The 13,529-nt window shown below is 38.2% G+C and overlaps 1 protein-coding gene across 1 annotated transcript in view; it reads left to right on the plus strand.

The window, feature by feature from the left end:
• RYR2 (ryanodine receptor 2) overlaps positions 1 to 13,529 on the plus strand; it is a 440,097-nt gene that overhangs the window by 130,059 nt on the left and 296,509 nt on the right. The window contains exon 3 of the mRNA XM_074144589.1: positions 6,843 to 6,947. Coding sequence (XP_074000690.1) covers positions 6,843 to 6,947 — 105 coding nt within the window. The remainder of the gene's footprint in view (positions 1 to 6,842; positions 6,948 to 13,529) is intronic.

Consider the following 13,529-nt stretch of genomic DNA (forward strand, 5'->3'; position numbering starts at 1 on the left):
TATGAGGCCCTAAATCCATAAGGAAAGTAAACATCATACTGGGAGTTACAACTTCCAAGCAGTTAAGACGGTCTGCTCTGTAAATAATAATAGCTTCGTGATCCTTGACAGCTCTCTGGATCACAGTTATTTCCAAAGAGCAAAAACTGAAAAAATGTAACATAAAACTTTGACATTGTTTGCAAGCATAAAAGAAAAGAGTATAGTTGTACTTATGTAACAACAGTCTAAGTAGAAATAGATTTCTTGTGGATTTTTAAAGGAGATTATGAGAGGCGAAAAAAACAAGAAGCAGTTTCCTTCTGAATGTTGTTATTCCTTCAGTTTGTACAGCTTAAGTTTCAGGTAATGCATTTTTATTTGCCAGTGAACTTCCACTGAGACCAGCAGAGGACATTCACTATCTGGAAATAAGAGTAGGAGAGGATTTTGATCTTCACTTTTGTGCTAACTCATGTTGGCAGAAAAGGTAGTAACTCCACCTGATAAGACATAGCCTACTGTTGATGAGTGTTTATCTTTGATATATCAACAGAAAGCAATCTCGGTGTATCAAATTTTTTTTTGCTACTGGGTTTATCAAATCTAACACTTCATTTTTGAGAGAATTCTGCAGTCAGAAATGTGGATAAAATAGGGAAGCTTTGTATACGTGACCACAAGAAGAGAATCTTTTTAAAAACTTAAATCAATCAGTTGTTTAGGTCAGACTAACAAGATATGTTAAAACACAGGTGATCAACATGTAGTGACACAGGCAACCAACATGATTGAAAAGAACCACTGAGGACTTGGAGCTGTCTTGTGTTCTAGGCTTTGAAAATTTATTGATTGCACTGTGTTTGGCTCTGACCTAGTTCCACCACTACCTGTTTCTCCTTGTGTTGTTTTCCTTTTCCCTTGTTTTTTTTTATTCTGGATCTTATTCTGGTTTCATCCTCCCGGTATTCCTGTGAGTTTTCCAGTTTTGTCCTCTGGAATAATTGTCCTGTGAACAAGGAATCTTTAGAGCATTCGATGGTTAACAAGCAACTTTTCACTATGTGAAAAATGACATTTTTCAGGAAGTGGAATTGACCGGATTTACTAAGTTTTTCCTGTGAAAAGTGAAAAGCATGCTGGTGACAAAAGGCCACTTCCTTGTCAAACCATGCTTCCAAAAACATGAGGACACTATGAATTTTAGATATAGCAACGTAAAAAAGGTTTGAATGTTGAAAACTTCACTGCTTTTGATGGAAACGACTGTTTCGGATGGAATATCCTATAAATGGTCAGTCTTTTGCAGATGCCTTGTACAGAAAGTGATGATTTCAGACTGAAATAGTCACAAGCAACTGAAAGCAAGCTTTTGTAGGAGGTGGCCAGGTAACCTTCACGGTCTGCTAATTATAAACATGCAGGAGATTGACACTGCTATTGAAAGGTCTTCTCTTCTAGAATTGAAACTGCAAGACTCATAATTCATTCTCTGTCTTTTCTATTTTGGGATTTGGTGAATATGATTCATCCTGTTGGGCTGACGGGACTTGTCGCCAGAGCCATGTATTTCTGTACTGGGTCCATCTTTTTTATGACAAGCTTGAAAACACGGGAAGCTATGCCTTCTATAGAGAGTCCTAGAAGTGGATGTTTTTACTTGGTGATGTTGACTGTGTTTCATCACTGTCATCAGACAGAATCTCATTTAAGTAGAAAAGACTGCCAAAAAGACTGTGAGGTATAAATTTAAATGTAATTTGAACAGAGATGATGGGTTCAGTTTCTTTCAGGCTACTCCCACAAATAGGGCTACAGATGTTTTTCTTAAATTCTGTACTAAAATTACTTTTTGAATCCTCCTACTTGGATTCTCAAAGTTAGGCATCTAATAAATGTGCTACTTTAAAAAAAGTTACAAACACCAACATCTCATTTTTTGACAATGTTACAATCTGTGGATGGTTGTAAACCAGGCTGCTTAGGTAAGTGTTTTTTTAGTTTGAATGTTTAGTATACAGTTACAGATGAAAGTAAGTTTCATTGGGAATTTGGTTAGAAGAGAAATAAAAATATCCATGAGCCTAGGAAAACAACTAGGAAGATTGCAAATAACTAGGAAGAAAAATAAAGCTGAGGTAAAGCTGCTTATTCTTAGAGACAGAATTGTGTTTGCTGATGCGATTAATTATTATTCAGACTTGTACTAATATTTATGAGAGGCAGAAGTTCAGTTTACATTCATATTATATGAGCGGGTCATATGTTACTGTGGCTTGTTAGCGCTATGTAATCATCAGAGTAAAGACAGCGGGACTGAGTTTTGCATCGCGAACTCTTGCTTTCATTGTCATCACACTGGAGTATGGTATGCTTCCAAATAATAATTCCCTAAAAACTGAAATAGCGCATAACGAATACATCCAGTATCCACAATTCAGTTGTGGGTTGCACTCGAGTTAGGGATATTTTAAAATAACATTTCAAAAGCTTTGCTTAAAACACCTTTTTAATAAAGGGTATGATTATCTAATTTGCAAATCTACCTCCCACAGAGTAAAACATAATTTACTATGCAAATGTTACTACAGAAAATTAGTGTAGACAATAAATACAGTTTAAAATGGTAGGAGGAATAAATAATTCTCAAGTTTTCTAAATAACCCAGCAATAACTCCAGTAATATATATGCTTCAAAAACTGCAGATGAGAATAACTATTTTAATCTGTCTGACTTTGCTGGCTTGTAGGTGCTATTATAAATTGTGATAAAGGATCAGTAGAAAAAACTAATAGTAATTTATTATTTTTCTCTAGTTGTGCTGAATCTCCTTTTGAAATTTAATATACTAATATTCTAGCTTATTTCTGTTATAGTATATTTTTTTAACAATCTACTTGCACGTTAGGTTGTAATTTATGACTGTCTAGGTTGTCTAGACAAATAATTGACAATAAGACAAATCTTATATTCAAGAACTAGCAGAGACAATATTTTAAGCTCTGAGGAGTACTGGAGTTGGTACTTTTTACTTTTTAAATCACTAGATATATTTTATGTTAAAAATTGTTAAAATAGAATTGATTTTGCAAATATGTAAAAAATAGAAAATAAATTGTTTTGAATACTGACATTCTTTATCAGAATTTTTCACTGATCTTTTGGATCAAAGATAAGTGATACATATTCCTTGGACTATTGAAGGACATCTTTACATATCCTGTCACAAAAAAAACCCCTCAAACTTTTTGGAATAGGAACTATTTTTCCATGCCTTCATTTAGAAAGTTACTGCAGCAAAAATGAATGCAATAAAAATTGGTGGAAATGGAGGTTCAGGATTACCAACATGGTTATTTATGTCTCTTGAGACATCTGTTTTTGAACACTGATCGTTTTTTGGGCATGTTAATTGTGTTTTGCTCTCAAATTAAGGATTTATTATTATCATTAAACCATTGAAAATTTCCAACTAGTTACAGGTTATTTTGGTATTTATTAGGAGTGCATTGGTGGGTAGTTGTTAGACATGTAGCAAAATGTTTTCTTTAAAACTCTTATCATTTAATAGTGTATTCATAGTGTAGCAAAGCAATCACTAAAAATACCTGCCCAAAACATTTGGCCTGTCCTCAAAAAAGCCTGATATTGCAAACTGATTGCTACAGATTCTCATTGCAGCTCCTAGAATACGCAGTCACTTTCTGGACTGGGCACTAAAAGCTACTATGTAATTTCATAGTTTCATAGAATCATTTAGGCTGGAAAAAACCTTTAAGATCGAGTCCAAGCATAAATTTAACACTGCCAAGTCCACCACTAAACCATATCCCTAAGTACAACGTCTGCATGTCTGCTAAATACCTCCAGGGTATTTCAGATATCTTCATTTGTATGAAGAATAACTTTATTTTTCATGTTCCTTCTTCTGTCTGTGTGTGAGGCAATATGAGATAAGGCAGCTAATCAGAAGACTGACAAAGAGTCTGTGTTTTTCCTTCCTCATTTTTATTTTATGCTTTGAAATGATGGACAATGCACTGTGAACAAATTCTAGTACACTTAAACGAAGGTTTAAAATTACCTGGAATTACTTTTTTTGGAAGGGGCTATTCAGAATGGGAACCTTCAATCTGTGTCTTTATGCCAGCCTGAAGCCCTGTCTTCTAAATCCAGAGCTCTAAAAGCATCAGCATTAAACTGGACTGTATAGGGGTGAGCAGAGCTATAACTGTCTGAGCTAAATATGTTGGCAATTCTGCATCTGTCCTATGTATGTCTGTGCTGTGATCGTTGTACACTGTGTGCAGCCATGCCTGTTGGAGCTTCAGCAGAGCAGATCTGGGTGAGAAACTGCCAGAGTGGAAGAGTTGGTACTTTTTCACACGCTCACCGCATCAGTAAATGCATCTTTCTTCAGATCTTAGGGGAAATGCATTGCTGTCTCTGAGGGCCACGGAGTGTCTAGGTGTTCATGCCACAGAGATGAGGTGGGATAATGTGCTCTTCCCTCTGTCTTGAGAACAAGGAACTGGTTCTAACATTCTGCTAGACTGTAAGAAGGGGCCTCTTTCACTTAACTAAAGCAAGATGATCTCATACAGTTCTCCTCTATTACTCTGGCTGCTCAAACTGTGTCTTATTCACCTGCTATGAGAAGAGCTGGAAAATCTTCATTCCTCAGTTTTAATGAGGAGGGAAGAAAATGCTTATGACTGTCTTGAACATAAAGGAGAATGGAATTGATGAAGGAGGAGTGTCCTAGTTATGTTGGCTTAATCAATGTGTGAAATGATGCAGGATTTTCCATATTTTGGAGTGTATAACTTGTAGGGTAGGTTTAGTAGTAAAAAATGTTGATAGGTCACAAAATTGTATGAGAGACATATTCTGCCGGCAAAAAACTTGCTTTGAGAGTAATAACAGTAGGAATACTGCTATAGAATTATTTGGGTTTCAAAGCACCTTTAAAGGTCATCTAGTCCAACACCCCTGCAATGAGCAAGTATGGAGACTTTGTTTGCTTATATATGCTTGTTTATTAGCAAACAGACAGAAAACGTAGCTTTGGCTCATTTCTGAGCGCAGTGCAAGGAGCATCTTTTTCTGTTTTGTTCGGGCTCTTGTTAGTCAGTCTGCACTGGGGAGAGCTGAAGGTGAGCTGGACTGTCAGGCAGTTCCTTTCTGTGGGGCTTTCTAGAATGGAAAATTGTACTCGTGTTTACTGAGCAGAAACAACACCTTGCAACCTGCAATCTTTGAGTGCTCTCTTTCCTACTTTGTAAAATAAGGACTTATGATAGTACTTACATTATAAGCATGTTTTGAAGAGAATCTAATTAGTTGTCTATTGGCCTAATGCTAGCATGAAAAGGACTGTTGTAGTGTCTGATTAACTACAAAAGGAAAATGGTAACGAGAACACTGACAAGTAGAGGACTGATTCTAAAAGAGTTGGCTTAAAAATATTTCATGTCTAAGCATCAAAATCTGTTGCAAAAGAGGATGCTATCTGATGCTTTTTGATCTGGCTAAAACTTTAATTTAAAATACTATTTTACATTCCTTTTATTGAAATACAAATAGTGGAAGGTAATGAAAGATCTATTAGTTAATAAACTGACTTGAATTATTGTGAAGTTAGGAGTGATGAACAGAAAATTAATAAACTATTAAGTATGAGGTATTCTGAGTAAACTAACTTTTGAAAAAGAGGGAATGAAATGGTTTTGCAACTACCTTTTACAATTTAATGTACTGTACACAGTTTGAATAAACGTGCCGTTTCACAGCTTTAGTGGTAAAGTATTCATGGTGTAAAAAAAGATTTCCAATAGTCAGTAAAAGTATTCCTAAACTAAAATATGCAACTAACATGTAAAGGAAAAGAGAAGGAACATGAAAGAAGTTCTGGAGGCAAGAAAAGGTGTGTAGGAGTTGAATATTCTATTAACAAAAGGAAAGGTCCCCACATAAAGTCTAATTTTAGTTTATTACTTTGTAACTTAGACATTGCTATTACAAACCTGTTTCAATTTTATTGCCAATTTTTATGATAGTCTGGAAAATTAGCTTTTTCGATAGCTCAATGATTTTTTTCAGACATGACAAGTTTTTTAAGGTTGGACAGGAACGTGTCCAGGTGGGTTTTGAATGTCTCCAGTGAGACATCGAGTATTTTAAATTAAAGTTTTAGCCAGATCAAAAAGCATCAGATAGCATCCTCTTTTGCAACAGATTTTGATGCTTAGACATGAAATATTTTTAAACCAACTCATCCAGGGAGACTCCACCACCTCTCTGGGCAGCCTATTCCAGTGCTCTGCCACCCTCAAAGCAAAGAAGTTCCTCCGTGTTTAGGTGGAACTTCCTATGTACAAATTTGTGCCCATTTCCTCTTGTCCTGTCACTGGGCTCCACTGACAAAAGACTGGCCCCATCCTCTTGACACCCACCCTTTAAGTATTTATAGGTGTTGATCAGATCCCTCCTCAGTCTTCTCTTCTCCAGACTAAAAAGACCCAAGTCCCTCAGCCTTTCCTCATAAGAGAGATGCTCCAGGCCCCTGATCATCTTTGTAGTCCTCTGCTGTACCCTCTCCAGCAGTTGCCTGTCCTTCTTGAACTGGGGAGCCCAGTACCCCAGGCATCGGCTTACAAATGCTGAGCAGAGAGGAAGAATTGCTTCCCTTTTCTTGCTGGCTAAGCCTTAACTGTTGCAGCCCAGAATGTCACTGGCTTTCATAGCCTCAAGGATATACTAGATCTTTCAGATTCATGGAAAGTGAGGGAAGATAGAAGCATTAGAAAGTGCTTTTCACAAATCTGTGACTAATGTGATCTCATGTTTTTCTTTCACCTAGAATGTTCCACCTGATTTGTCCATCTGCACCTTTGTGCTGGAGCAGTCTCTATCAGTACGGGCCCTCCAGGAAATGCTTGCTAACACAGAAGAAAAGGCAGAAGGGGTAAGTTATTGAATATGCACTTTTTTCATCTTGCAAAATACAGCTTTTTTTTTTCCTCCACTGTACTATAGTCCCATAAAATGCCAGACACTGAGACTGAAAGTGGTGTTTGGGAAATGAAGTCTAAGAACAGTCCCATGGATAATCCAAAGTGTGTGCTGTCAGTGATAATTCATTCCAAGGACTAACTCCAACAGCAATAGAGTGAAAAGCACATCTGAGAGAAGAGATGGCACCAGAGTAAGTAAGCAGATCCATGTTTCTAAATGGGGACCCCACTTCCCTTAGTTTGTAAATCCTGAAACCAAGAGTAAGCAAATCTACAGGAAAAAAAAAAAATTCAAAAGAACAGGCATATACAGGCATAATGTCAAAAATCAAAGTCAAAACCCAAGGATGTGCGGTGATAACGTATTTGTGAAGTAGAGCAACAGTTTTCTTGCTGTTTATTCCCACCAGGTATGGGCAGGAGAAGAAATTGAAGAGGCTGTGCGGGAGAGCATGTTAAAGTAGTGCTATAGGGCAGAATAGAGTGAATTAAAAAACATAATCAAATTTCGAATACAAAGTGTTGAAACTTTTTTAAAATCACAACATTAATTGGTGACTTTTGTGTTGAGCTGTCTTTAGCGGAGTCTTTGGACCAACTGTTAAGTGAGTATTTACTTTTAATACAGAGATCACATCCAGAGAATGTGGGATAAAGAACCATGTTAAGTTCTCTGCAGAATGGTTAGAACATGTGAGCTCAAGGATTCTGCTGGGAAGAGGACAGGCTAAATACAGCTTTGTAGAGGTCTCAGGCAGAACATTTGCACTAGTTCTGGACTATTTTCTGTACTAGATGTGAGCAGAAAGACAACTTTTGTAGGGCACAGTGACTGATGGGACCTACATACTCCAAGCTGCAAGAACCATGTTTGATGGTAATCTGGTATTTCCCAGAAACAATTATTGATGTTTTCTATCCATAACCCTGAAGGTCAGAGTTCTGGGCGTTCCTATCTGTGCCTAAAGAAAAGTGATGTCAGTTGTACTGATGTACAGTGCTTTGTACTCATGGGTCTTCTGAGATGCGCACAAAAAAGATAAAGCAAAGTCCCTGAGTGTGGTCATTATGTGACATTGTCTGTGTCATTATTTTTCTTGTAATAAGTCTCCAGAAGCCAAGGTTAATGAGAATACTAAAATAACTGAACATGTACTTGCTGATAAATTAACAATCTGACATTTAGTGTCTGTAAGTAGTTTCTATGACAAATATATAAAGTTTTCCCTTGTGTTTATAGGTATTTATCATAGGGTTGGTACTTATGTAGGCAGCTTCATATTTGTTTGAAGTAACTGTTAGAACATGTGTGTTTTGCATTTAATGACTGATGAGTTTACTTTATGAGAAGAGGTAATTTTGTGCATATGTCTGAAGCACTTTATCTTCCTAAAGCAGTATCAATTTTTTATTTAGAATAATGGTGTTTTCTGTCATCTGGGAGAAGAAACTGCAGCAATTTATAGTAACAATCTCTTTAGAAACTGGATTCAATATGACCTCAGTTTTCAAATGGAAATAATCCTGCAAAGAGAGGTCTTTTCAGTCTTCAATTACTTATTACATTAGAAATCATTAAGACTACAGTGTTTAAAAGTGGTCTCCTCCTGCTTCTTTGCTTTTTGTGGTGTGTAATCTCTTAAATGCTGTGTTTATATAATAGGTATTCTTATTCTATAACAGGTAAAAGCAGTAATGAAATGGTTCAGTAATATGAACAAAATCTCATGCTGACTTGAGTCAGAACAATAAACGGCTTTCTGTGCGCTTAAGAAAGAAAAACTATGTGCAGTAACTGGATTTATTTTTAATTCTCAATTAGTGTGTATTAAATGTGGAAGATTACCTCTGCAATAAAGACCTACCTTTTTAGTGCAAGAATCCCCAAATAGGAATTTCTATACTTGATGAGATTAGATCTGAGTATACCTACTTCTCTCTCCTGAATCAGCTAAGTGCTAGTATCAAAGGCAACAGTGGAAAATGAGTGAAATTTCATAAGAATGAATGTGTGTAGTGCTCTGTTTCTTCTAGCCCTAGGCACTGAGTAGTTACTTTGTGCTACGAGTTTTTATAATTTCACTTCGCAATACTATGCTCAGCTCTGGCAGTTTATTAAAATGTTGAAATGCATAGCTTGATTATATGCTTTTGGTTTAAAAAATAAACCCACAACTGTTTTGTTTGCTTAGGCAGCATTATTTACACTTTTCATTTTAAACAGGTAAATTTTTGATTTTGCTGGGACTTGAGTGCTGTATGCATGTATTGCTTTTATTGTTAGTTCACCCACAGAAAAGAACCATCCTGTGTGCAGAGAAAGGGAATAGTAAGTAATCATATCAATGAAGACTGTCATTACATCTTTGCTCAGAGTCTGGGGTCTGGTCTCTTAGGCAAGCAGAATTATAGCTGCCTAAGCTCTACTACAGAAGGGCACACAGCCTAGGTATTATTTTGTAATTATTTTGACTTGGCTTTTGAGCGCAACCTTTTATATTAGAAGAGCAGGTGAAATATGAAAATGGAAATCCTTAGGTTTTTAGAAAGCATTTAAGACCAGAAAAAGCCTTCAGGTCATCTATTCTCAGCCTGGCTATTACATTTTGCCAGTGAGCCCTCTTTGGAGTCCAGTGCCTTGTGTTTCACTAAGGATTATGAGACTGAATGATGCTGAGAAAGTGAATCCACAGCTTTCTGGAATAACTTAGGAATGATCACCACAAGAGGTTGTAAGAGGGTTTTGCTTCTGATTTCTTTTTAGTCTGATTATTGGTCATGGTGGGTTTTTTTTGTTGTTGCTTTGTGGGTTTTTTGTTTGTTTGTTTTTGTTTTTGTTGGTTTTTGTTTTATTTTTTTATCAAATCTTTATTTACTACATTCTTTAACGTTAGTACTTTTTCCTTGTGAAAGGACTGAAATGCCATAGTCAAATCAGTTCCTGTAAATTTTCCCTAATTTTCTTAGGAAATGAATCCTGGCCATCTGTCCATTGTTACCCTTGTATTCAGTAATTTCTGAGCTTTCTGGACAATATAAGTAATATTAGAAACAGGGGTAGTTATGTTCTTCTGGATGTGATGGATATTGAGTAGGAGAAAGGGACCTGACTTTACATCCCTATAAGAGGAAAGGAAGGCAAAATCGGCTGTTTTACATTACCATCAACTGCTCTTATGCTGGTGTATCATCTTCTGTGCTGCTGTCTTTTGCTCAGAAGAGGTGCTGCAGGTACATGGGAAGCAAGTTGCCAAGTTTCAGGTGTAAGGAATGGATTTATAATTTTTTGGCTTCTTTCAGTTTTGAGTTCTAAACATCTTTTTCATAAAAGATAGACAACAGACCTGTACATGGTATGCTATTACCAGTTCTCACCTTTCATAACACGGAAAATGATTTCTGTATGTCCTACTCAGACTATCCTGTCTGTACATCAAGGGATTGCCTTAATTCTTATTTTCAATGTTATCTTGTTGATACTGTTGATTTATAAAATATATTTCAATGACTGGTACCTTTAGATCCAGCATGCAGATTTCAGTCATGATATATAGCAGGCAGATTAGGTGATGATGCTGATTATTACCCGTTTCTTGGCCAAAATCAGGGCCAATGTGTATAATCTTGAGCAAGCTTACCTATGTTAGGTCTCTATTGGTGGCATACAGGTGAATTTGCCAGGTTCTACAAAATTCTCCACCAGGTTGCTTTTCTGTTGTGTGACAGTTCTAGAGCTGCCTAAAGAAAAGACATATCTAGACATACTTGACATGGAAAAACATCAGGTATTTGCCTCAGCAAATCACATAGACTTTTGTCTGAAAGCTTTTTGAAATCATCCTCAAGTAAACACACTGCATAAAAAAAGTAGTTATCAACATAAAAATTTGCCAAGAGGCTATGCAAATTAAAATGAAGTGTAAGGTAATCTTCATAAAACCTATTGCTGCTAACTCTTATTTGAACTATATTTCAAAAGTGGGGTCTTTTTTCATATTTCACTGAATTTCACTGAATTTTTAGAGTTGGAAGGGACCATAAAGATCATCTAGTCCAACTCCTCTGCTGAAGCAGGATTGCCTAGAGCATGTTAGAGCATGTTACTCAGGACTGCATCCAGGCGGGTCTTGAAAATCTCCAAAGAAGGGGACTCCACAACCTCCCTGGGCAGCCTGTTCCAGGGCTCTGTCACCCTCACCGTAAAGAAGTTTCTTCTCATATTTGAGTGGAACCTCCTATGTTCCAGCTTGTGCCTGTTGCCCCTCGTCCTGTCACTGGGAACCACTGAAAAGAGTCTGGCTCCCTCCTCCTTCAACCCACCCTTTAGACACTTGTAGGCATTAATAAGATCTCCCCTCAGCCTTCTCTTCTCCAGGCTAAAGAGTCCCGGCTCTCTCAGCCTTTCTTCATAAGGGAGATGCTCCAATCCTTGAATCATCCTCGTTGCCCTTCGCTGGACTCTTTCCAGTAGTTCCCTATCCCTCTTGAACTGGGGAGCCCAGAACTGGATGCAGTATTCCAGTTGTGGCCTCACCAGTGCAGAGTAGAGGGGGAGAATGACTTCCCTCGACCTACTAGCCACACTCTTCCCTATGCAGCCCAGGATTCCATTGGCCTTCCTGGCCACAAGAGCACACTGCTTGCTCATTGTCATTTTGCTGTCTACCAGAACCCCCAGATCTTTCTCTTCAGAACTTGACTCCAGCAGGTCCACACCTAACCTGTATTGGTGCCTAACATTCTTCTTCCCCAGGTGCAGGACCCTACACTTTTCCCTGTTGAACCTCATGAGGTTCTTCCTTGCCCAGCTCTCCAGACTGTCCAGGTCTCTCTGGATGGCAGCACGGCCCTCTGGGGTGTCAGCCACCCCTCCCAGTTTGGTATCATCAGCAAACTTGCTGAGGATACACTCGATCTGCTCGTCCAGGTCGCTGATGAGTATGTTGAACAGGACTGGACCAAGTATTGACCCCTGGGGGACACCACTGGTTACAGGCCTCCAGCTTGAACCTGCTCCATTAATCATTACCCTTTGGGTCCTGTCACACAGCCAGTTCTCAATCCACCTCACTGTCCCCTCATCCAGCCCACACTTCCTTAGTTTCCCAATGAGGATGCTATGGGAGACTGTGTCAAAAGCCTTGCTGAAGTCAAGGTAGATGACATCTGCTGCCCTCCCCTCATCCAACCAACCAGTTATAGCATCGTAGAAAGCTATCGGATTGGTCAAACATAATTTACCCTTGGTAAACCCATGTTGCCCACTTCCAATAACCCCCTGCTCTTCGACTTGTTTGGAGATGACATCTAGAATGAGTCTCTCCATTACCTTCCCAGGGATGGAGGTCAGACTAATTGGTCTGTAGTTCCCAGGGTCCCCCTTCTTGCCCTTTTTGAAGACTGGAGTGATGTTGGCCTTCCTCCAGTCTTCTGGCACCTCTCCTGTTCTCCATGACCTTTCAAAGATGATAGAGAGTGGCCCAGCAATAACATCTGCCAGCTCTTTCAGCACTTGTGGGTGCATCCCATCAGGGCCCATGGACTTATGAATGTCCAGTTTGGCCAAGTGGTCCCGAACCTGGTCCTCCTCTACTGGAGGAAAAACTTCCTCTCTCCATACCCTCCCCCTTGCCAGGGGCCAGGGGGTTGAGGCCAGAGGCCAGAGATTCATGAGGGACAGCCTTAGCAGTGAAGACTGAAGAAAAGAAGGCATTCAGCAACTCTGCTTTCTCCGTGTCTTCCACCACTAGGGTGCCCATCTCATTCATCAGTGAGCCCACATTATCCCTAATCTTCCTTTTACTGTTTACAGTATGCTTCAATATAAATTATTTTTTTTGAAAGGGTGAATTTGAGGATTCAAAACACTGTTACTATCTGTATTTAGATAACAAGTGGCTAGTTTGAACTTTTGTTCTGTTCTAATCCATTTGTTACTTCAAAGAGATCAAAAAAAAGTTTTGGGTACAGTGGCTAGGTACAGGAAATTAAATTAGCTTGGCATTTAAAGGACATTTTACTCTAAGTGAAGCACAAAGTCACGTATCTTTTATATTGTTCTGAGCAAAACCCTGCTTTTCATTTGAGACCAATAAGGGATTGTGATACGTTGAGTTACACTTGCTTTGCTTATGTTTTCTGAAATATATCCAGCAGCCACATGATATAAATAAAGTACTGCTCTTTTACTTTGTGATGTCTTTTATAGTCCTCTGTGAAATTATCATAAATGAGGTCATTGAAATTTGAAGACTCCAGGTTGTATGTTAAATGCTGTGCCCTGGTGAATAGACAAGACAGCTATCTATCTATCTGTCTATCTTTCTAACACATATAAATACACGTGTTACGTTACTTGCTTTCACCTGTCAGCATGGTGTGCATCTTCTTGTGGATGAGAGAAGTTATGTCCCATGCAGAGGGTTGTTGTTAATTTCACCTTTTCATTGGAGTGATTTAGAACGCTTGGTAAACTGTCTTTCACAGCAGCTTAAATTACTTCTGTTAGCAGTGGTAAAGAATTCTTTTCACTC

This window comes from Numenius arquata, chromosome 2, assembly GCF_964106895.1.
Source record: "Numenius arquata chromosome 2, bNumArq3.hap1.1, whole genome shotgun sequence".
Classification (NCBI taxonomy): domain Eukaryota; kingdom Metazoa; phylum Chordata; class Aves; order Charadriiformes; family Scolopacidae; genus Numenius; species Numenius arquata.